At 43.9% G+C, this 23795-nt stretch overlaps 1 protein-coding gene across 1 annotated transcript in view; it reads right to left on the bottom strand.

The window, feature by feature from the left end:
- Window positions 1–19369, bottom strand: part of LOC145401922 (uncharacterized) — a 40485-nt gene extending 21116 nt beyond the window's left edge. Inside the window, exons 1-3 of the mRNA XM_080274028.1 lie at window positions 19224–19369; window positions 17291–17517; window positions 7857–8062 (exon numbers count right to left, since the gene is read on the bottom strand). Coding sequence (XP_080130154.1) covers window positions 7857–8062; window positions 17291–17517; window positions 19224–19369 — 579 coding nt within the window. The remainder of the gene's footprint in view (window positions 1–7856; window positions 8063–17290; window positions 17518–19223) is intronic.
- Window positions 19370–23795: the final 4426 nt, after the last annotated feature.

Below are 23795 nucleotides of genomic sequence, written 5' to 3'. Positions count from 1 at the left end.
GATATAAAGGAGCGTTGTGGTGTGGATGTGGATGTGATAGGAAGTGTTATGAGGAACACACTGAGGTGGTTTGGCCACGTGGAGAGGATGGAGGGTGAAAGACTGACGAAGTTTGTATGTGAGTGAGGTGGAGGAGGGAAGAGGGAGGGGGAGGCCGAGGAAGAGATGGAGGGATGGGGTGGAGAGGTATATGAAAGAGGGGGGTGTGAGTTGGGAGCAGGGCAGTGAAATGGCGGGGGACAGGACGACGTGGAGTCGATTTCTTGTGGCCACCCCAAACGGGATTGAGGCATCTGGCAATAGATAGACAGATAGATAGAATATGCGAAACTTCCAGTCTATGATGCATTTTGTCTACCATACTCTCACATACTGGGAGATCCCCACAGTCCCTGAATGCATTCACATTCTCCATTTCCTCGCCATCCAGTCTCACTGTGCATGCTGTGGCTTCTCTCAAAGACTATCACTTCCCCTTATCTACATTCACTTTTAGATTCCATTTTTTGTAGTCTACACAGTAATTGTTGAGATGGGAACATTATGTTAAACATCAGAACAGTGTTAAAATTTGTCCCTTTGACTGACAGCATTTCCTTCAATTGAGCCTGTGTTATATCTGGCTTGTGCCAGCATAGGGCAGATGACTATAACATCTGCCTGATAGCAGCATCTCTGAGTAAAGCCCAGTCCATACTAGGGGTCATGCTGCGGATTCTGTTGTGCATCATGCTGCCAAACTTGGGTTTTCATGCTGAGGAGGATCTGTGCCATGCGCTTCTGGCAAATCTAACTAACAGTCATTTCACGGTGACAGTTTGCGCCACGATGTCTGCTGTAGCCATTTGGCTTTCCTCTGAAAATATATCGTGACAGCCTTTGTTTGGACCACATCTTTTTCCTATTCTTGATCTTTTTTGGCACAACATAGTGCCACAATGTTCCACATCACAGTCTCCTGAGCTGCTGCAGTGTTGGTATCCAATATCCTCTCGCAGCTCAATGGTCATGGCGGACACTGCCCGTTGTATTAGTAAGGACATCACCGGTCTCAGTAACACGAGCTGGGCAATGTGACGTGCAACAGAGCATGCACGACCCCTAGTGTGGACAGGGCTTTACTGCATCTGGTTGTTACTGGGGGCCCTGTGGCCATGAGCAATGACCCAGGGAAACTACAACATTAGTGGCACCTAAGATTGAGGCTGATCCTTACAACACTTCCTTCCAAAATTAAGAAAATAAACCATTGTTGATGTTAGTTAATTATCATCATCATCACCCTCACCATCATCCTGACCTTTTTCCCACCTAAAATTCCATGTGGTATGCTCCAGAAAACAAGAAAAAAGAAAGCATAAATGAGAACTAACAACAGCATGCCCTTTGAAATGAGTCAAACATTCCTTCATATGCCATTCAAGCCCCCACAATGCTGGGACAATTATAACATGGATACAAAGGAGGTATATCTGAAACTAAGAGGAGGGGGGAGAAGTACCAGTAATAAGAGAATTGAACTAGAAGTCAGACAAGAAAGTCCCAAACAAGTGCAACTACCCTTAAGGCCATTGTCTCTTTTGACATCGTTTTCGTTTTTAAAGGCTCCAACATGCTTGCATGTGTCGGCCTTGGTCACCTAATGGCGGCTCTCCATGCTGCACGATCCATTGCAGCCTCCCTGTTCAGTCCCTTAACCCTAAGGTCACACTTAATGACCTCGTCCCATGTCTTTCTCGGTCTACCCCTCATAACCCCACCCCCAATATTAACACTTCTCACCTTCCTCACCCAACTATCATCCCCCATCCTCTCCACATGTCCAAACCACCTCAATCTACCTCTCCTCATCACAACACCAATACACTCCAGTCCCATCCTACCTCTCAACTCTTCCATTGTAAACCCAGCCCCTCCAGGCCTTGGACGCAGGGACGCACTGCACATCCACCTAATCATTGTCATTTCTGTACGTCTGAGCCGGCGAATGTCTTCCTCCTTCACTGCCCAGGTCTCACTGCCATACAGCATTACACTCCTAACACACGCTGCATACAAAGACCCCTTAGCACGTAGGGAGAGCCCCCTCAATGTCAGGAGAGGCAAGAGCTCCCTGAACTTCTTCCAACCACTTCTCACCCTAGCCACAGAGCTAGCTCCAGCCCCACCTCCAGCACACAACATGTCTCCTAAATAACAAAACTCTTCCACACACTCAAGAGATTCACCAGCAAGTTCAATTCTTTCACGTCTGACGATCTCCACCTGCTCACCCCGGCACGCCGTACACATAAAATCAGCATTATCTCGCAGTCTACCTCTGATACCACTACATCTCTTATGCACCCATTTATCACACACACCGCACAAGATGGAATTACTTCCCACGCCCTTGTGGCAAACTGCACATGGCCACTCTCCCTCGTCTTTGACAGTACTGCCACCAGCCCTAGATATCATCACTTTTGTTTTATCTGCATTTACCCTTAAACCCTTTTGCCCCATACCATCTCTCCACTTCCTAAACCTTTCCTCCGCCTCCCTTTCATTCTCTGCAATCAACACCAAATCATCAGCATACAACAACTCCCACGGGAGTCCGTTTCTAAAGTCACGTGAAAGGGCTTCAAGTACCATGATAAACAACATGGGACTCAAGACTGACCCCTGATGCACACCAACATTCAGGGAAAACTCATCACTCAAATCTCCATTCACTCTCACCTGGGTGTGAGCACCCACATACATGGCCATAACCACCCTAACCAGCCACTCCTCCAAGCCAAGCTTTCTCATTGCCCACTTCACCACCTCTCTAGGGACTCTGTCAAAGGCCTTTTCCAAATCAACAAAAACAAAATAAAGATCCCTTCTCCTACCAATATATTTTTCCTGAAGCTGTCGAACAATGAATATGGCATCAGTGGTCCCCCTACCTGGCATAAACCCAAACTGCATCTCATCAATATTCACTCTTTCTCTAATCATACCTTCTAAAACTCTCTCCATTACCTTCATTATCTGATCTAAAAGCTTTATACCTCTATAATTCCCTCTTTCCAGGGCATCACCCTTCCCTTTATACACATTTACAATTACACTCTTCAGCCAATCATCTGGGACAACACACTCATAAATAATCTTATTTATCAGGTCAGTGACTAAACTCACCCCTATATCGCCTGAGGCCTTCAACATTTCGGCAGTCAACCCAGACACACCTGCTGCCTTCCCCACCCTCATCCTGCCTATTGCCTCACTCACAGTAGCAGTATCAATCAAAGGCCAAGGGCCAGACACTGGATCTGCTGGCTCCAAACCTTCCCTGTCCCAGTCAAACTCCTCATTCAACAACCGGTTATAATGCTCTCTCCATGCATCTTTAATATCCTCACTGTTCACCACTACCCTTCCTTCATCATTCTTCACACACTGCTCACCTATGATATCCCGATTATCCCTCTTCACCTGACCTGCCACCCTAAATATATTTTTCCTTTCCCCATGATTTAGGTTATCAAGTAATTGTCTCTGTGACTCAGACTTTGCCCTGTATACCTCTCTCCTAGCCCTACGCTTGGCAGCCAAATATTCCTCTTTGCTACCACCCTTCTTCCATTCCCGGAAAAGCCTTCTTTTCTCCTTAATTGCAGCTTCTACACCCTCATCCCACCACCAAGTTACTTTATGTCTTGGTGGTCCTCTTGTCTAGCCGCATGTTACATCAGTAACTCTCAAGAAATTGTTCTTCAGGGCTCTGTACTGTTCATTAACACCTCTGTCTACAGCTCCCTGTTCAGCCACCACTCTCCTCAACTCGCTATAGAAGGCATCCCTTACTACTTGGTTTTTCAGCTTCCATATTTTCCTCCTAGGTACATAAGTCCTCTTTTTCATCATTTGTTCTTTAAGCACCATATCACAAATCAATAGTTTGTGCTGCTGCACACACTCCTCACTTCCTATAACTTTAACATCCCTCACTAACCTCCTATCGGCCCTCCTAACCAGAAAATAATCTATCTGACTGCTATTTCCCCCAGACTCATACGTAATTAACCTACTGTCTCTTTTCCTAAAATATGTGTTGCACACAATCATGTCCGTTGCCTCCCCAAACTCGAGTATCCTTTCCCCTTCTGCATTCCTTAGACCATATGCACATCCCCCATGCACTCCTTCATAACCTTGGGCTGCTTCACCTACATGACCATTTAAGTCCCCTCCCAAAATCACTATCTCATCATCCCGCATACCACCCACTACACGTATTAAATCATCCCAAAATCTATCTTTCTCTGATTCATCCAATCCTGCCTGTGGAGCATATGCCGATATAATCACAGCTATCTTTCTTCCCAACAGAATTTTCACAACCAATATCCTATCGCTTACTCTCAAAACATTCATAACATATTCCACCCATTTCTCCGCAACCATCACACCAACACCTCCATATCCGTCTGTCCTCCCCTGCCAAAACAACTTATAGCAACAGTCCTTCCCAACAATCTTTCTGGCTGATTCACCCCTGTACCGGACTTCCTGCAAACACGCCACGTCCACCCACCTCCTACTGAATGCCTCAACGACTTCCCCTGCTCTTCCCCTCAAACTTCCCACATTCCATGAACCCACCCTCATCCCCATGGGTGATTTACTGTCCTCAGGCTTGCTTTGAAACCTTTTTTGTTTTGTCATCTTCAGTATTAATAAATGGGGACAGACACAGCACAGGTCCCACTCACCCCACAATCCCAGGTCCAGGCAATGGATCTGGGACCCCTAGCCCACCAGCTTACCAGTGGCTGTGGTAGTGGCCTCGGGGCACCCTGCCAGGACAGCTGCAGGGACACCCTCCAAGCGCGTCTTGGCACTGTAACTATCCCGCCATTATACACCCACTGATAGGGCAGCCTCCTGGGACGCTACTCCCAGGTTCGGGCCCCTCTCTATTGGGCGGAAGCGGCAGCCTGGGAACCGCAATGCCCTGTACCCTCTAGCACAGGCCCGAGCCCCATCTCGCCCTGGACCCATGATCTATGCCGGCGGAACCCCCGCCACGCCTCCCCCCAGAAGTCCGCCACTAGGTAGCGGGGGCAAAGTTTTCTGGCCGCATGCCCTTGCTGGCGCCAACCCCTGTAACATAGTGGGATACGTTGTGTGAAATGTAAAGTACATGTGGTGTAATGCATAGATAGTTAGAGGAAATGTTTGGGAGAGTATGCTGGTCTACTCTCCATGTCACTGTCACAATGAAAAGGTCAGCAAAGGGGGATGGTTAGATAGCTAGTGAAACAGGAGCTCCAGCTCTCCCTATCACCAGCATTCCCATTCCCCTCGGGAGTACTACCCTGTTCGGCCCGTGCTACGGGAAAGGAGGCTGCAATTTACATCAGTTACTGACCCATATGAGGGATTGTTTGCTATAAGTTTCATCAAATCCAGTTCATCAGATTTTTATTTAGAGATTTTTTGTCAAAAATATCTAAATTATCTATAAGAAATCAACAGGTTCCTAAAATACTGCATAAAATTTGGTTTGCTATGTGGCAAACTAATCATAAAGAGTTGCTTTACAGCTTCTCTAATACGTTTTATGATATTGGCATTAGATTTTTTTTTTTTTTTAATGAAAATCTAAGTTTCTATTGTACAATTTCCTGGATGTTTGGCAAGCTCTGTACACCAAACATATCATGATACAAACATTCTAGTCAGAAATTTTTTTACTAAATTTTATGGGCTTTCCAGTGGTACCTTTATTTTTTCTACAGCTTTATTAGTTTAGAAGCTAATAGAGTCTAAAATTTAAATACATATGTTCTCCGAAAACAACCATAAAAGTTGTCAGGTCACGGAAGACTGAGCAACACACCCTCTCTCTCGTGCCTCTGGCCGCACTGAGTATACAGCTGACACTGAAAAAGACGCCAGATGAAAAAAGTATTTAGTTGACGGTTTACGGAGAAAAAAAAAAAAAAAAAAAAAAAAAAAAAAAAAAGATGATGATGAAGAAAAAGAAAACTATGTAATTTTGCAAAATGCTATATCATGATGTGTGCAGGAGCGCTGAAGTTGCACTTGAGTGCTTGATACAGGAGCACAAAATCGCAATTTTGAAACACTTATACATTTCTGAAGATGATATCACTTTGCACAGAGACAGATTAAAGATGCAAGAACCTTCTGGAATTTTCTCAGAATATTCAAAAATTTCTTATTTTTTTGTCAAAATGAAGACGATCACCTTAAGTGGTGCCGAGTCCTGGCCAATTCATCATCATGGATCCCCCCTAAGGCTGAGGGACAGGTGGTATCCTTGGGCACTCACTCATCATCCGCAGGAACACTCACATCAGGCGAGCAAGAGAAAGGCGGAGAGGCAGAGGGAGCTGAGTTGGGCGATTCATGGGTGAGTATTGTCAGGGGTGGATGATCAACTCATGATATCCAGCTTCACTTCACAGGCAAAACTTTTTCCTGGGTGCTTTACCTTCCCTTTGCCAGAGCCAGCAACCTGAGCACCCTGCTTTCCACTAGGGGTGGCACCTCAGCCAGATACAATCACAGGCTTTCACCTTTTCACTAAAAAAACTGAAAAATCAACCTTTAAAGCATACACAGTGATGCCTTTCAATTAACAGCGCTGCACGGAGTTAATGCAGGGAGTCCGCGATGTCACACATGGGAGTGAGAGAATGATGCAATGTAATGAAAACAGACATGATCACCACTGCATGTCATGTGAACACGTGCAAGTGGAGGTTGGCCTAGCTGTTCAAAGAGTGGCGAAAGCTGCGGGGTTTGAATAGAAGCACCAAAATGAGTTTCTGCACATGCAAACTTTGGCACAGGACAGGCTTTTTGTATGTTACCTTCATCGTTATGGCAGGAGCAATGCAATGAATACTGGGAGATGGTCCTAACTTACTTCACATCATTACAGCGATATACTGATTACCAGAAAACTGGATAATGGGTGTGCTGAACAAGAAACCCGAATGGCTATGTATGATTTTGAAAGAGCTAAGAAAGAAATAATCAAATGCTGGGAATAAGGAATACAGTACGCCCTCCATTTTGATGACTAGTTGGTGCCAAAATAACCTCACCAAACCCAATTTCACAAAATCCAAAGGCTTAATTAAATGGGAAAAATTTTAACTAGTTCTGAGGGGTCAATAAAAAGCTTGATTTTTCTCCTATTCCATTTTTATTCTATTGTTAAGAGGTAATAAGTAATTAGTATATTAACATAACTATTGAAAACTAATCCATAAACAGAAACTGAATTGCACTAATAGAATAAACTAGTATCCAGGGCTGACAAAGTTAGGCTAACATCCGACTCCGTGGCCCCCCTCACAGGCCTCTCCTCCACCACTGCCTCCATTGTTGCTTCCATCTCTCCCACCATTTCATCAAAACCTTCAATGTCAGTATCCACTGGCAGACTATGTTCATCTCCCACACTTACAAATTCAATTGCCTCTATCACTTGCTTGTTTTCTTCTTGCTTGTAATTGAAATAGCGAGTGGTCAGATATTGTTTATGGTCCCAGCTGACTGGGCTAAATAATACGGTTGCCAGGTTGGCATTTTTCAAGCCAAATATCTCAAATCTGGCTTGTAAAAAACCACATGAATTCAAATTTTTCTGTTTAGCAGCAGTGGTTCATGATTTGTGCTCGGGAATCATTCACCACTTGTAAGACTTTAGTCGCCAAAATAATGGGTAAAATATTTTGAATTTTCCCGCCAACTGCAAATCCACCAAACATAAACCCAACAAAGTGGAGAGCTTACTGTACATAGCCAGCCTGCATAATAATGTTCTGTGTATACTGCCCTACCTGGTCCAGTAGTTCACTGGTGTTAAGTCTCTCTGCCAGCTGAGCCATCTCAGAGTTGAGGACCTCATAGTCTCTGAGAGAGTACTTGTGAGTCTTCAGGGCTGGGATGGACTCTGCCACTTCATCAGCATAAAAGCTGCAGTGTTCTGGGACTGCCACTGCTAGGATGGCAGAGGCCGTAGCAGGACCAACACCCTTCAACACAGCTAGGCCACCACAGGGACAATTGTGAGTAGAGTACAGTAAATGCAGCTCTCATTATTTAAGAATACTTTTTTTTAATAGTCTTCTTTATGTACAACTGTTACTGTAATATAAAGAAACTGGCAAGTAAGCTATACATGTAGCAATGGAACAATCAACACTGTAATTAATGTACAGTTACCTCCACTTCTAACGAGTACAGCGGGTGGTGTGTTTGGTGAAATGTGGCATCCCTGTGTTTGTTTACATCACAGAAATAGTAAGTGAATGGGCAGACCCTGCAAAGCTTCTCCTCCGCTACAGTATCTAGCACCCACAAACACAATGTTCTATCAAGTCATGCTTTGTCTGGAAATCCAAGTGTTTGCCACGTATGGATAATGGAAAGTAGAAAGAAAAAAATAGTAATGCAATTGGATGCCATTGCTTCTCTGACAGGAGATGACTGTGAGGGGAGGTGGAACGGAGGGGAGGGGGGACAGGTGGTGGGGGCGCAAGTATTGAAACTTTGTCGTGTTTCGTTTTGAAAGATGAAGGGTGTGATTATACGGATGATCTGAGGTGATCTGTAACTCCGTATGCAATAACGTGTATTGGATGAATGTTGGAGTCTTAATGTTGGTCATACAATGTGGAGAACAAATGTAGTTGAGCATAAATGTGATGTCCGGTGTCTCGAAACGTGGTTCACCTGAGTCTAGTGAGTGTGTGACTCAACTGCTGTAACATTTTTGTGGCTGAACCAGGATGGCCATAAATGATTTATAATTAAGCATGTGACACAATGGTCATGCCATGTTTTGCATAATCCAGTTTGTTTTATTGTGAGGAAAAACAATCATTATATTCTCAAACAATGGTAAGTAGATGTTATTTTGCATAGGATTATAGCTACTTTGAGTGTTGGACAGCTATTGGCTAATTGTGCAAAAACGTTGTGCAGTCATCATACTGATGGATCACGCTGAGGTAATGAGATACTGTATTTGCATAACTTGTATTTTAATACAGGTAATTGAAATAATGGTGTTATGTGTGTCCAGTCCACAAATGATGTTGCTTTCTTCGAGGTGGTATTTCATTAGTCTGGATAGTTGTGACACAACATCCACAAACATTGATCATCGTATATTATACTCTCTTTAAAACATTCACATATTAGTTTTCATACAAATATTACACATTCAGGCCCTCCTTAGCTCCAGATGCTTTATACAATTTAATTGTGTGTCTACACTCACACACTGTTCATCCAGAGGGAGCAATATTTCCTTTACCATGCTTGTCTGTCCATTGTCTGCTATTATAACACAAGGTTTTAGTATTTGGCCATGGCTAAACAAAATATATCGGCGGCATGGTGCTACCGGGAGAGTGTAAAATTGCGTAACTATAGTCTACGTGTGTTTGTGCGGTGAGTCTAGTAATTCATTTCACCGATTTATATGCACTCATGCCAAGATAGCAGCCAAAGTTGCGGTTTTGGTGACTATACTGACTGACCATTGAACACTCTTTCATCTCCCAGCAGTCTGAGTGAGGTCCTGTTTGCAAGCAATAGAAACATTTAAGTAGTGCAGTGAAAAATGCAATTTTTATATGTAAAATAAGGAGTGTTTTATGCACTGTGTCATCATACAGACCTACACAGTATAACACAGCTAAAGATAAGCTGGACCTACGGTAGGATAAAAGCTGAGTGCTGCTGGAGTGTCCAAGTAAACGTAAACAACATTGGTGCACCAGCACCTGGATGGTAAAACCCAACCACTGCGCTTTCGCCAAAGTACCCACTAATTCTGACGCTACCCCACATATTCCAGTAGATTTACACAAGGTCATTGACAAGGCTGCAATCTAGTCATAGTGATGCGATATAAGGAAATCAGTATCAGGTCTCGTTACCCATTAAATGAGGAAGGGCTTGAATTTTATGTGTGAGAGAGAGAGAGAGAGACTAACACACTGACAGATTGGTGCATTCATGGTGTCATTACAAGTTGTCACAATACAACATAATAGACCCAGGGAAGGATAGGGTAATCCTTGTCTCCCTGGGTGTCCTTCTACAGTGACAGTAGCCTCAGATCACCCACCTATGACAGTGTAGGCCTAACAAGCCTCCTTGTTTACAGGCTATTTGAGAGAGAGAAAATGAGAGAGAGAGAGAGAGAGAGAGAGAGAGACCGACCCTATGTCTGTCTGTCTCTATCTCTGCCTCTGTCTCTGTCTGTCTGTCTGTCTGTCTCTCTCTCTCTCTCTCACAAAAGTCTGGCCCTTCCTCATATAATGGGTAACGAGACCTGATAGTAACTTCCTCATCTTATAACATCACTACGACAAGATTACAGCCTTATCAGTGACCTTGTGTAAATCTACTGGAAGACGTGGGGTAGCTTCCAAACCCAGGGGTATTTTTCCTAAGAGAGGTGGTTGGGTTTTACCATCCAGGTGCTGGTGCACCAAAGTTCCTTACGTTTACTTGGATGCTCTAGCAGCACTCAGCTTTTATCTTACCACAGGTCCAGCTTATCCTTGGCTGTGTTATACTGTATAAGTCTGCATGATGGCATGTGCACAAAACACTCCTTACTTTACATATAAAATTGCATTGTTTACTGCACGACTTAATGTTTCTATTGCTTGAAAACAGGACCTCATTCAGACTGATGGGAGGTGAAAGAGTGTTCAATGGTCAGTCAGTATAGTCACCAAAACCACGACTTTGGCTGCTACCTTGGTATGAGTGCAAATAAATCGGTGATATGAATTACAAGACTCACTGCACAAACACACGTAGACTATAGTTACGCAATTTTACACTCTCCCAGTAGCACCACACCACCGATGTATTTTGTGTAGCCGTGGCCACATACTAAAACCTTGTGTTATAATGGCAGACAAAGGACAGACATGCATAATGTTGCCTAGTGTTGCAGTTCGTTATATATCTGTTTATCACACGCAATCGTTGCAAACATCATCTACTGTGTTGACATGGATCTGGAATGGCCAGTTGCATTACTGAGTGCACAAACAAGGCTAGACTATGCAATTTTTCTAGCAAAACCACACCAATGAAATGCCTCTGTAACAGTGAATACTGGCCCAATACTATCCTTGCAGCTTCAAGACAGACAATGAACCCATATAGTATATAAATCACAGGACAAAGGGTAGCAGGATCTAAAATATCATCACGTGTAATGCGCCGGGCACTGTGGTGGTGGTGATTGTAGTTGTGAAGAGAAAAGTCGTTAGGGTATAGTTGTTTAGAGCCAACCTATGAGATTCATAATAACAAGTTGGACAATAGATTTTGATATTACGGATGTCTGTGATGCCGTGTCCCATGACGCTGAACACTGAAAACGATTTTCCAAAGGAAGTTAGAAATAGGTTAGAATATTTGGTGGGTAAGGGGGTACACTTGAGGAGAGGTTGGTCAGCGGGATGGGGTATTAAGAGAGGAAGGAAATGTTGCAGGAATAGAGAGGGTGGGAGGGTTTCACCACTCTGCTTGGTGGCAAGGTGTGTGTGGAAGTGGACTGTTGTGGAGTAAGAGGGAGTGAAGAGGTGGGCAGGTGGGAGCAGGGTCATCACCAACGTATGTGCTGTTTGATGTTGGTATAGGAAATATTGCTCGCTCTGGATGAACATTGTGTGAGTGTAGACACGCAATTAAATTGTATAAAGCGTCTGGAGCTAAGGAGGGCCTGAATGTGTAATACTTGTATGAAAACAAATGTATGAATGTTGTAAAGAAAGTGTGATATACGATGATCAATGTTTGTGGATGTTCTGTCACAACTATCCAGACAAAGGAAATACCACCTCGAAGAAAGAAACATCATTTGTGGACTGGACACACGTAACACCATTATTTCAATAACCTGTATTAAAATACAAGATATGCAAATACAGAGTCTCATTACCTCAGCGTGATCCATCAGTATGATGACTGCACAACATTTTCGCACAATAAACCAACAGTTGTCCAACTCTCAAAGTAGCTACAGTATAATTCTATGCAACGTAACATCTACTTATATCGCAGTTAGAGAATATAATGGTTGCTTATCCTCACAATAAAGCAAACTGGATGATGCACAACATGGCATGACCATTGTGTCACATGCTTAATCATAAATCATTTATGGCCATCCTGGTTTAGCCACAAAAATGATACGGCAGTTGAGTCACACACTCACTAGACTCAGGTGAACCACATTTCGAGACACTGGACATCACACATTCTAACATTTATGCTCAACTACTGTTGTCCACCATATTGTATGATGAATATTAGGACTCCAACATTCATCCAATACACGTTATTGCATACGGAGTTACAGATCACCTCAGAACATCTGTATAATCCCACCCTTCATCTTTCAAAACGAAGCACAACAAAGTTTCGATACTTGTGCCCCCACCACCTGTCCCTTCTCCCCTCCGTTTCACCTTCCCTCACAGTCATCTCCTATCAGAGAAGCAATGGGATCCAATGGTATTACAATTTTTTTTCTTTCTACCTTCCACAATACATACGTGGCAAACACTTGGATTTGCTGACACAGCATGACTTGATAGAACATTGTGTTTGTGGGTGCTAAATACTGTAGCAGAGGAGAAGCTTTGCAGGGTCTGCCCATTCACTTACTATTACTACGATGTGAACAAACACAGTGGTGCCAGGTTTCCCCAAACACACCACCCGCTGTACTCGTTAGAAGTGGAGGTAACTGTACAACTGAAAGCAAAAGAAAGAAGGCAGCCTATAAACATACTTACTGTATATAGCAGAACTTCATTCTGGGAATGTACGAACACCATTCTTTTCTACCAATGCTCTAGTGCATGTTGCAACAACAAGACTATTAATTTTCAAAAATTTCTTAGTGTCCCATCCTAAACAATATATTTTGCAAATTATACCTTAAGTTATCTCTCATGTTACTTACTTGAAGACTGACACACTATGCATATATTCTATAGTCATGGAGCGCAACTCCGAGGTTGTTATTATTGTGCTCTGGCAACCTACCATTCAAAAGTGCGTCTGATTTCGTGTATAACATGAGACGCATGTGATTTGTGTATAATGATATCCGTGTATAATTTATTCGTGCATAATAATATGATTCGTGTATGATACTAAATCGGACGCACTTTTGAAAGCTACAGTAGGTTGCCAGGGTACAATAATGACAACCTCAGAGTCGTGCACCGACACTTTAGTACTTCTTCCTTGAAATTTAATATGTTCATTACATCTTAAAACATTCAGGACAAAGACCTATCTTCACAGCCCTAAGTCTACTGTTACATCATCTTTACATCATCTACCATGAGACTGGAAACAGAATGAAATCAATGGATTCCCTTGATGTTAATGGCAACTATTAAGGCCGGGAGTCGGTGACCAGAAACCTCCTTTCACTGGAATTACCTAAGAAATGAAACTATCTATACTCCATCATTCATAACTACTCTACAAACAGTCTTGCTGAATGAAACAGTAGGGAGATAGGATTTAATTCTCCCCTCATTTAGTCACTCTCATACACCTCTGGGGGGAGGCGTGGCGAGGGTTCCGCCGGCATAGATCGTGGGTCTGGGGCGAGATGGGGCTCGGGCCTGTGCTAGAGGGTACAGGGCATTGCGGTTCCCAGGCTGCCGCTTCCGCCCAACAGAGAGGGGCCCGAACCTGGGAGTAGCGACCCAGGAGGCTGCCCTATCAGTGGGTGTATAGTGGCGTGATAGTTGCAGTGCCAAGGCACGCTTGGAGGGTGTCCCTGCAGCTGTCCTGGCAGGGTGCCCCGAGGCCACTACCACAGCCACTGGTAAGCTGGTGGGCTAGGGGTCCCAGATCCATTGCCTGGACCTTGGACTGTGCAGTGAGTGGGACCTGTGCTATGTCTGTCCCCCTTTATTAATACTGAAGATGACAAAACAAAACAAGTTTCAAAGCAAGCCTGAGGACCGCAAATCACCCATGGGGATGAAGGTGGGTTCATGGAATGTGGGAAGTTTGAGGGGAAGAGCAGAGGAAGTCGTTGAGGCATTCAGTAGGAGGTGGGTGGATGTGACGCGTTTGCAGGAAGTCCGGTTCAGGGGTGGATCAGCCAGAAAGATTGTTGGGAAGCATTGTTGCTATAAGTTGTTTTGGCAAGGGGGGACAGACGGATATGGGGGTGTTGGTGTGATGGTTGAAGAGAAATGGGTGGAATATGTTATGAATGTTTTGAGAGTAAGCGATAGGATATTGGTAGTGAAAATTCTGTTGGGTAGAAAGATAGCTGCGATTATATCGGCATATGCTCCACAGGCAGGATTGGATGAAGCAGAGAAAGATAGATTTTGGGATGATTTAATACGTGCAGTGGGTGGTATGCGGGATGATATAGTGATTTTGGGAGGGGACTTAAATGGTCATGTAGGTGAAGCAGCACAAGGTTATGAAGGAGTGCATGGGGGATGTGCGTATGGTCTAAGGAATGCAGAGGGGGAAAGGATACTCGAGTTTGGGGAGGCAATGGACATGATTGTGTGCAACACATATTTTAGGAAAAGAGACAGTAGGTTAATTACGTATATGTCTGGGGGAAATAGCAGTCAGATAGATTATTTTCTGGTTAGGAGGGCTGATAGGAGGTTAATGAGGGATGTTAAAGTTATAGGAAGTGAGAAGTGTGTGCAGCAGCACAAACTATTGATTTGTGATATGGTGCTTAAAGAACAAGTGATGAAAAAGAGGACTTGTGTACCCAGGAGGAAAATATAGAAGCTGAAAAACCAAGTAGTAAGGGATGCCTTCTATAGCGAGTTGAGGAGAGTGGTGGCTGAACAGGGAACTGTAGACAGAGGCGTTAATGAACAGTACAGAGCCCTCAAGAACAATTTCTTGAGAGTTACTGATGTAACATGCGGTTGGACAAGAGGACCACCAGGACATAAAGTAACCTGGTGGTGGGATGAGGGTGTAGAAGCTGCAGTTATGGAGAAAAGAAGGCTTTTCCGGGAATGGAAGAAGGGTGGTAGAAAAGAGGAATATTTGGCTGCCAAGTGTAGGGCTAGAAGAGAGGTATACAGGGCAAAGTCTGAGTCACAGAGACTATTACTTGATAATCTAAATCATGGGGAAAGGAAAAATATGATAATTAGGGTGGCAGGTCAAGTGAAGAGGGATAATCGGGATATTATAGGTGAGCAATGTGTGAAGAATGATGAAGGAAGGGTAGCGGTGAACAGTGAGGATATTAAAGATGCATGGAGAGAGCATTATAACCGGTTGTTGAATGAGGAGTTTGACTGGGACAGAGAAGGTTTGGAACCAGCAGATCCAGTGTCTGGCCCTTGGCCTTTGATTGATACTGTTACTGTGAGTGAGGCAATAGGGAGGATGAGGGTGGGGAAGGCAGCAGGTGTATCTGGGTTGACTGCCGAAATGTTGAAGACCTCAGGCGATATAGGGGTGAGTTTAGTCACTGACCTGATAAATAGGATTATTTATGAGTGTGTTGTCCCAGATGATTGGCTGAAGAGTGTAACTGTAAATGTGCATAAAGGGAAGGGTGATGCCCTGGAAAGAGGAAATTATAGAGGTATAAAGCATTCAGATCAGATAATGAAGGTAATGGAGAGAGTTTTAGAAGGTATGATTAGAGAAAGAGTGAATATTGATGAGATGCAGTTTGGGTTTATGAAACATTCAGATCAGATAATGAAGGTAATGGAGAGAGTTTTAGAAGGTATGATTAGAGAAAGAGTGAATATTGATGAGATGCAGTTTGGGTTTATGCCAGGTAGGGGGACCACTGACGCTATATTCATTGTTCGACAGCTTCAGGAAAAATATATTGGTAGGAGAAGGGATCTTTATTTTGTTTTTGTTGATTTGGAAAAGGCCTTTGACAGAGTCCCTAGAGAGGTGGTGAAGTGGGCAATGAGAAAGCTTGGCTTGGAGGAGTGGCTGGCTAGGGTTGTTATGGCTATGTATGTGGGTGCTCACACCCAGGTAAGAGTGAATGGAGATTTGAGTGATGAGTTTTCCGTGAATGCTGGTGTGCATCAGGGGTCAGTCTTGAGTCCCATGTTGTTTATCATGGTACTTGAAGCCCTTTCATGTGACTTTAGAAACGGACTCCCCGGGAGCTGTTGTATGCTGATGATTTGGTGTTGATTGCAGAGAACGAAAGGGAGGTGGAGGAAAGGTTTAGGAAATGGAGAGATGGTATGGGGCACAAGGGTTTAAGGATAAATGCAGAAAAAACAAAAGTGATGATATCTAGGGTTGGTGGCGGTACTGTCAAAGACGAGGGAGAGTGGCCATGTGCAGTTTGCCACAAGGGCGTGGGAAGTAATTCCATCTTGTGTGGTGTGTGTGATAAATGGGTGCATAAGAGATGTAGTGGTATCAGAGGTAGACTGTGAGATAATGCTGATTTTATGTGTACGGCATGTCAGGGTGAGCAGGTGGAGATTGTCAGGCATGAAAGAATTGAACTTGCTGGTGAATCTCTTGAGTGTGTGGAAGAGTTTTGTTATTTGGGAGACATGTTGTGTGCTGGAGGTGGGGCTGGAGCTAGCTCTGTGGCTAGGGTGAGAAGTGGTTGGAAGAAGTTCAGGGAGCTCTTGCCTCTCCTGACACTGAGAGGACTCTCCCTACGTGCTAAGGGGTCTTTGTATGCAGCATATGATAGGAGTGTAATGCTGTATGGTAGTGAGACCTGGGCAGTGAAGGAGGAAGATATTCGCCAGCTCAGACGTACAGAAATGACAATGATTAGGTGGACGTGCAGTGCGTCCCTGCATCCAAGGCCTGGAGGGGCTGGGTTTACGATGGAAGAGTTGAGAGGTAGGATGGGACTGGAGTGTATTGGTGTTGTGATAAGGAGGGGTAGATTGAGACGGCTTGGACATATGGAGAGGATGGGGGATGATAATTGGGTGAGGAAGGTGATAAGTGTTAATATTGGGGGTGGGGTTATGAGGGGTAGACCGAGAAAGACATGGGACGAGGTCATTAAGTGTGACCTCAGGGTTAAGGGACTGAACATGGAGGCTGCAATGAATCGTGCAGCGTGGAGAGCCGCCATTAGGTGACCAAGGCTGACACATGCAAGCATGTTGGAGCCTTTAAAAACGAAAACGAAAAACAAAAACACCTGACATGAATATGAAATGGTATTAAATGCTCCAGTGCTTTAGTAACTCAAACAACTTACTAAGTGCTCCAACGGCGATGGTCAACTTCTTCTCCTTGGCTAGTTTGATACCGTCTCTTGTTGCTTTGATTACCACCTGTTCTGTGTTGCCTTTGACTAGTCCCATCAGGGCAGGGCGGAACTTGCCTCGGGTCAGCTTCCATTTCATGAGGCGGATCAGCTCAGCCAAGGTCAGATGTGGGGGAGTGCGGGACAGGATAGTTGGTCCTAGCTCCTCCTGGTACCATCTAAGGGGTTAGGTTAAGTTATGCAAGGTTATCTTAGGTTTAGGTATACAGGTATCAGATTAACATCTGGGTTTGGTTCAGGTAGGTCAGGTCTGGCTGACCTTAATATGGTGCAAACTTGTTATAAATATGACACCTTGTTATGTGATAAACTGCTACAATGATAATTAAAAAGCTGTACCCTGTCTAAGTACAATGTTAAAAAATTAATCGCAATTTCACAACAAAGATATTTACAACGAACAACTCGGAGAATCTTGTGTGGACCCTGTGATGCACGCAAGGCAAAATGGCCACCCAGTGTTTACCCTGACTGTGATCATTGTCTTTCACATTATTTTGCGCATGAAAGGCCACTGAAACACCACTGTTATCGTCAAGTAACAGTGCAAATGCTTAACAAATACTGCAGTGTGCAATATTAGGTGCTGTGATACGTTTTTGTGTGTGAGATACTGACACTTGTGACTTGGAAATTGTGTCAAACTTACATAACCATCATCTCCTTTTTGGCCTCTACTCAGCTGATGAAGCCAAGATGCCTGCCCAGTGTTTACATTGGCTGTGATCATTGCCTTTCATTTTATTCTGTGCATGAAAAGCCACTGAAACACCACTGCTATCGCCAAAGAACAGCGCAACTGCTTAACAAATAAAGCAGTGTGTGATATTAAGTAAGGTGATACTGTATCTTTTTGTGTGGAGTGGTCATCCAGATACTCCAACTCTCCCCCCAGTGATGACTCGTACAGGTGGCAGAGTTTTCTGCATTAGGTTAAGGCCAGGGCCACCCTGCCTACCCCCACTGAACCCGTGTTACATCAGCCTCGTTATATGGTAATTTGTTATGCAATAGATCTTCACTTGACATGATCCTATCATATAACATGGCTGCACTGCACAGTGTTTATCAATGAAAATCAGTATGACAGAAATTTTACTCATGGTACTGTTTCTGATGTTCAAGTGAATACCATGTACATCGCAAATACTCCAGACAGGGACGATTCCACACGTGATAAACCTTACATGAAAAATAGGTCTTATTTCATTATGAACTTAATAAAACAATCAGTGACAACTAATTCAATATTTTTGTGGCTTATGACTCTGAGCATATTCAGTCCATATCCTGGTACCAAAAGGTTTTGTTTTCATGGTCTGCCTACAAACTGAGATAATTTGAGCCTCCTCTCACAATCAAGTCACCAGCATATCTTGAAATTTGGAAATAGCATGCAGTGCACTGCACTGGCATTGGCAACAGCCAGTGTTTATGTGCCAACAAAATGAGATCAATCGAGCCACCTCTCACATGCAGGTCACCAGCATTTCTTGAAATTTGGGAATAGCATACAGTGCAATGCACTGACATTGGCAACAGCAAGTGTTTATTACAGCATGCTGGAGTAATTATGAAAAAATAATAATACTTGGTAATAATAATAATAATTACAGAAAAATTTGAAACTACATTGTAGTACATTATCAGAATTACTAACTTAGTACTATGATCCCTCACTTAAAATTCTGTGTATGATATCCCTATTGGAATGCTGGGACACTTTAGAATGTTACTGTATTTTGGCTAACACCAAGCACCTTTATCCAGCTGAGATAGGTACCTACCCCCAAAAGGTTAAAACCTACCCAACTCAGCCCCTAGAGGCAGACAGGAGCTCTGAAGAATTCCTTTATAAACTCACTTATCCAAGTCATCCAGATCCTCAGCAGCCTTCTTGTTCTTGATGCGCCCCTTCAGCACACCCAAGGCCTGAGGGTACAACTCCAGCACCCCTCGCATCTCCCGCCCCAACCCTTCTGCCAACATTGTCACCACATCCGGTAACATCGTGGGGTGAGTGTTGTGTTGCTATGTTTTTGGATGATATGTGTCTTGCGGGCCACCAAACTGTCAATGGACACTGCACATTGCAATAATGAATGAAGAGATTAATGGTCAGTTTTTGCTGGGCACCCTGATGAAATTTCTACTTTAGTGTCTGTCTTTTTCCCACTTCTGAATCTCCTTACAGTAAATTGGTAGGTAATGCTATGAAATAGGATCATGATAAAGAAACCTTAGTTACACTTCCACAAACTGGAGCCCAACCCATCCTGTGAAACAATAGTACTTCATCTGCAGCTGTACTAATCTAGAAGCTCTCAGTTGTCCCCAGATGAACCAGGTTCAATTTAAGGCAACTGTTGTATTGTACCATTTATAAAGGCTCCAACATCCTCGCAAGCATCAGCCTTGGTCACCTAGTGGTGGCTCTCCACACTGCTCAATCACAGGCAGCCTCCCTGTTCAGTCCCTTATCCCTGCGGCACACTCTGTGACCTCATCCCAGGTCTTCTTTGGTCTACCTCTCTCAACCATACCTCTGATGTTTACACTTTTCATGCCCAATTGTCATCCTCCATCCTCTCCACATGCCCAGACCATCTGCCCCTCCTCATCACAGCACCATTACACTCTAGTTCCATCCTTCATCTCAACTCTTCAGTTGTAATGCCCCAAGGCCTAGAATTCAAAGATGCACTACACATCCATCTAATCATTGTCATTTCTAGATGTTAGGACTACAAATATCCTCTTCTTTTACTGCCCAGACTTTTTTTTTTTTTTTAATGCAAGACAGAAGGAACCAAAGGCCAGGGGCCCGCAAACCATTCCTTCCAAGAAAAAAACAAAAACGATACAAAAGAGAGCCAAATTCAAGATCCATTCATTTCGAGATGCGTGGACACACTGCATTTGAAAGACTGGAGATAATAGGGAAGTAGGAAATACAGACAGAGGGAGACAGTTCCAGAGTTAACCTGTTGCATAAATGAAGGACTGGGATTAATGGTTAACTCTTGCATTAGAGAGTTGGACAGAAAAGGGATGAGAGTTTGTTGCTAGATGGGTGCTACACGCCCATCGTAGAGGTGGAGGGATGCAAGCAGACAGTTCAGAGGAGCAGTGACCATTGAAGTAGCGACAGAATAGCAACAGAAAAGAGATAAAGATGCAACAGTGTGGCGAAGAGACAGAGGTTGAAGGGGGCCAGTAAGAGAAGAACCGATGAGACGAAAGGCCTTTGACTCCACCCTATTGACAAGAGCTGTATGTGGGGAGCCTCCCCACACATAAGAGATGTACTCTAAACAGGGGCAAATAAACCCGTGTATAAAGCCAACAACTGTGCAGGGGTAAAGAAGGTATGGAGTCAGCTTAGCACACCTAATCTCTTGGAAGCAGATTTTACAAGAGATGCAATATGATCTTTCCAAGATAAGTCCCGAGTGACTGTAACCCCAAGCATGTTCAAGGATGATGCAGGATTCAGCTAGATATTATTAAACATTAGTGGGTACTCCTGTGGAATATTGTGTCGGGTTGATAGGTGTAAAAACTGAGTTTTTGATGCATTAAAAACAAGATTATTTTTACCCCAGTCAGACATAAGGTTTGCCATATCCTCATCCCCTGTCTGTTGAGGCAACTGCTGAGATGGACGTTGCGGGAACCAAATGGAAAAGTGAAGGGTGGAATTATCAGCATACGAGTGGATAGGGTTGGATGTACAGCTTAGAAAGTCATTGATGAATAGAAGGTAAGAGAGTTGGTGATAGGAGAGAGCCCTGATGAACACCACTGTTGATAGATCTAGGAGAAAAATGATGGCTGTCTACAACAGTGGCTATAGAATGACCAGAAAGGAAGTTATAGATGAAGGCACAGATAGAAGGATAGAAACTGTAAGAAGGCAGTTTGGAATTAAAGATTAAAGCCAGACTTGATCGAAAGCCTTTGAGATGTCAAGTGCAATAGCAAAGCTTTCGCCAAAGTCCTGAAAGGAGGATGACCAGGAGCCTGAAAGGTAGGTGAGAAGATCGCCAGTGGAGCGTCCCTGATGGAACCCATACTGACGATCAGAAAGAAGGTTGTAGTAGGAAAGATTCTTTAAAATTTTTCTGTTAAGAATTGACTCAAAAACTTTTGAGACACAGGATGTTAAAGCAATTGGACGATAGTCACCCTTCTTTGGGACTGGCTGAATGAGAGCAAACTTCCAGCAAGAAGGAAAGGTACAAGTTGACAGACAAAAGCGAAAGAGATTACATAGGCAGGGTGTAAGCACAGAAGCACAGTTCTTGAGAACAACAGGAGGGACTCCATCAGGCCCATATGCCTTGTTAGTATTAATGCCAGTGATAGCAGAAATACATCAGCTGAAGAAGTTTTAATGTCAGCCATAAGGAAGACAGAGGGGGGAAGTGATGGAGGAACAACATTGGAATCGTCTAAGGTGGAATTGGAGTAGGAAGTCTGAGCAAAGAGATCTGCTTTATCAGTAGAAGAAATAGCTACAAAGCGATCAGAACAGAAAAGAGGAGGGAAGGATGATGAGGTTAGGTTGTTAGAAAGGTTTTTGGCAAGGTGCTAGAAGTGGGAAGAATTCGAGTTGGAGAGTTGACAGCATTTGGTAAGGATGAAATTATTTTTAGCAGTGCAAAGAACAGACTTGGCACAATTCCGGGCAGAAACATAAGCAAGATGTGATTCAGGGGTGGGCTGGTTCTGGTACCTTTTAAAGGCCCTCTCCTTGTTGCAGACAGCATTAGAACAAGTGTGATTAAACCAAGGCTTTCTTGCATTAGTCAAAGGATATGAGAAGGGTATGTATGCTTCCATGCCCAAAAGAATAACCTCCGTAATGCGCAATGCACTCTCAGATGGCTCCAGGCCATGGAAGCAATAATTTTTCCAGGGAAAATCAAAGTACTGCCTAAGGGCCTCCCAATCCGCAGCTCCAAAGTGCCACAGTCGATGTCTCTTTGGAGGGTCCACAGGCCGTACCTGAGCAATAGAACAGGATAAAGTAATTAGATTGTGATTGGAGGAGCCCAACAGAGAGGAAAGATTAACAGTGTAAGAAGAAGGATTAGTTGTAAGGAAGAGGTCAAGTATGTTGGAGCTCTCTCCGAGGCGGTCAGGGATACGGGTAGGGTGCTGTACAAGCTGCTCCAGGTCATTATGGATAGAAATGATGTAAGCTTGTTCACCAGGTGGATCAGTGAAAGGAAAGGAGAGCCAAAGGTGGTGGTGAACATTGAAATCTCCTAGAATGGAGATTTCAGAGAAAGGAGAAGTGGATAGAATGTGTTCCATCGTAGAAGACACTCAAAGAATTTTTCATAGTCGGTAGAATTAGGAGACAGGTGAACAGCGCAGATATACTTAGTCAGAGAATGACAAGAAAGCCGAAGCCAGAGAGTAGAGAATTCAGAAGAACCAAGTTCAGGAACACGAGAACAAGATAAATCGTTGCATACATATACACAACAACCACCTTTGGCTTTGAAATGAGTATAGAGAAAGTAGGAGGAAACAGAAAAGGGTTTGCTGTCAGTTGCCTTATTACTGGTACTGTACCATACAGCATTACATCCCAAAAACATGCCACATACAAAGATCCCTTAGCATGGAGGGAGAACCCTCTCACTGTCAGGTGGGGCACCAGCTCCCTGAACTTCTCCAACCACTCCTTACCCTAGCCTCACCTCCAGCAAATAACATGTCTCCCAAATAACAAAATTCTCCCACACACTCAAGAGACTCACCTGCAAGATCAGTCCCTTCATGCCTGACAATCTCTGTAAGCTCAACACACCACACACATGAAATAAGCATTATTTCGCAGTCTACCTTTAGTACCACTATATCTCTTATGCACCCATTTATCACAAATATAGTAAAACCTCGATATAACGTTTCGTTTTTAAAGGCTCCAACATGCTTGCATGTGTCGGCCTTGGTCACCTAATGGCGGCTCTCCACACTGCATGATCCATTGCAGCCTCCCTGTTCAGTCCCTTAACCCTGAGGTCACACTTAATGACCTCGTCCCATGATCTTGGTCTACCCCTCATAACCCCACCCCCAATATTAACACTTCTCACCTTCCTCACCCAATTATCATCCCCCATCCTCTCCACATGTCCAAACCATCTCAGTCTACCTCTCCTCATCACAACACCAATACACTTCAGTCCCATCCTACCTCTCAACTCTTCCATTGTAAACCCAGTCCCTCCAGGCCTTGGACGCAGGGACGCACTGCACATCCACCTAATCATTGTCATTTCTGTACGTCTGAGCCGGCAAATATCTTCCTCCTTCACTGCCCAGGTCTCACTACCATACAGCATTACACTCCTAACACATGCTGCATACAGACCCCTTAGCACGTATGGACTTTAATAAAATGAAATTCACATTTATT

This window comes from Coenobita brevimanus, chromosome 57 (assembly GCF_032717465.1).
Source record: "Coenobita brevimanus isolate Jiangsu-jjx chromosome 57, ASM3271746v2, whole genome shotgun sequence".
NCBI classification, from domain to species: Eukaryota; Metazoa; Arthropoda; class Malacostraca; order Decapoda; family Coenobitidae; genus Coenobita; species Coenobita brevimanus.
The sequence above is the reverse complement of the archived record's forward strand: the minus strand, read 5'-3'. Positions and strand labels throughout refer to the sequence as shown.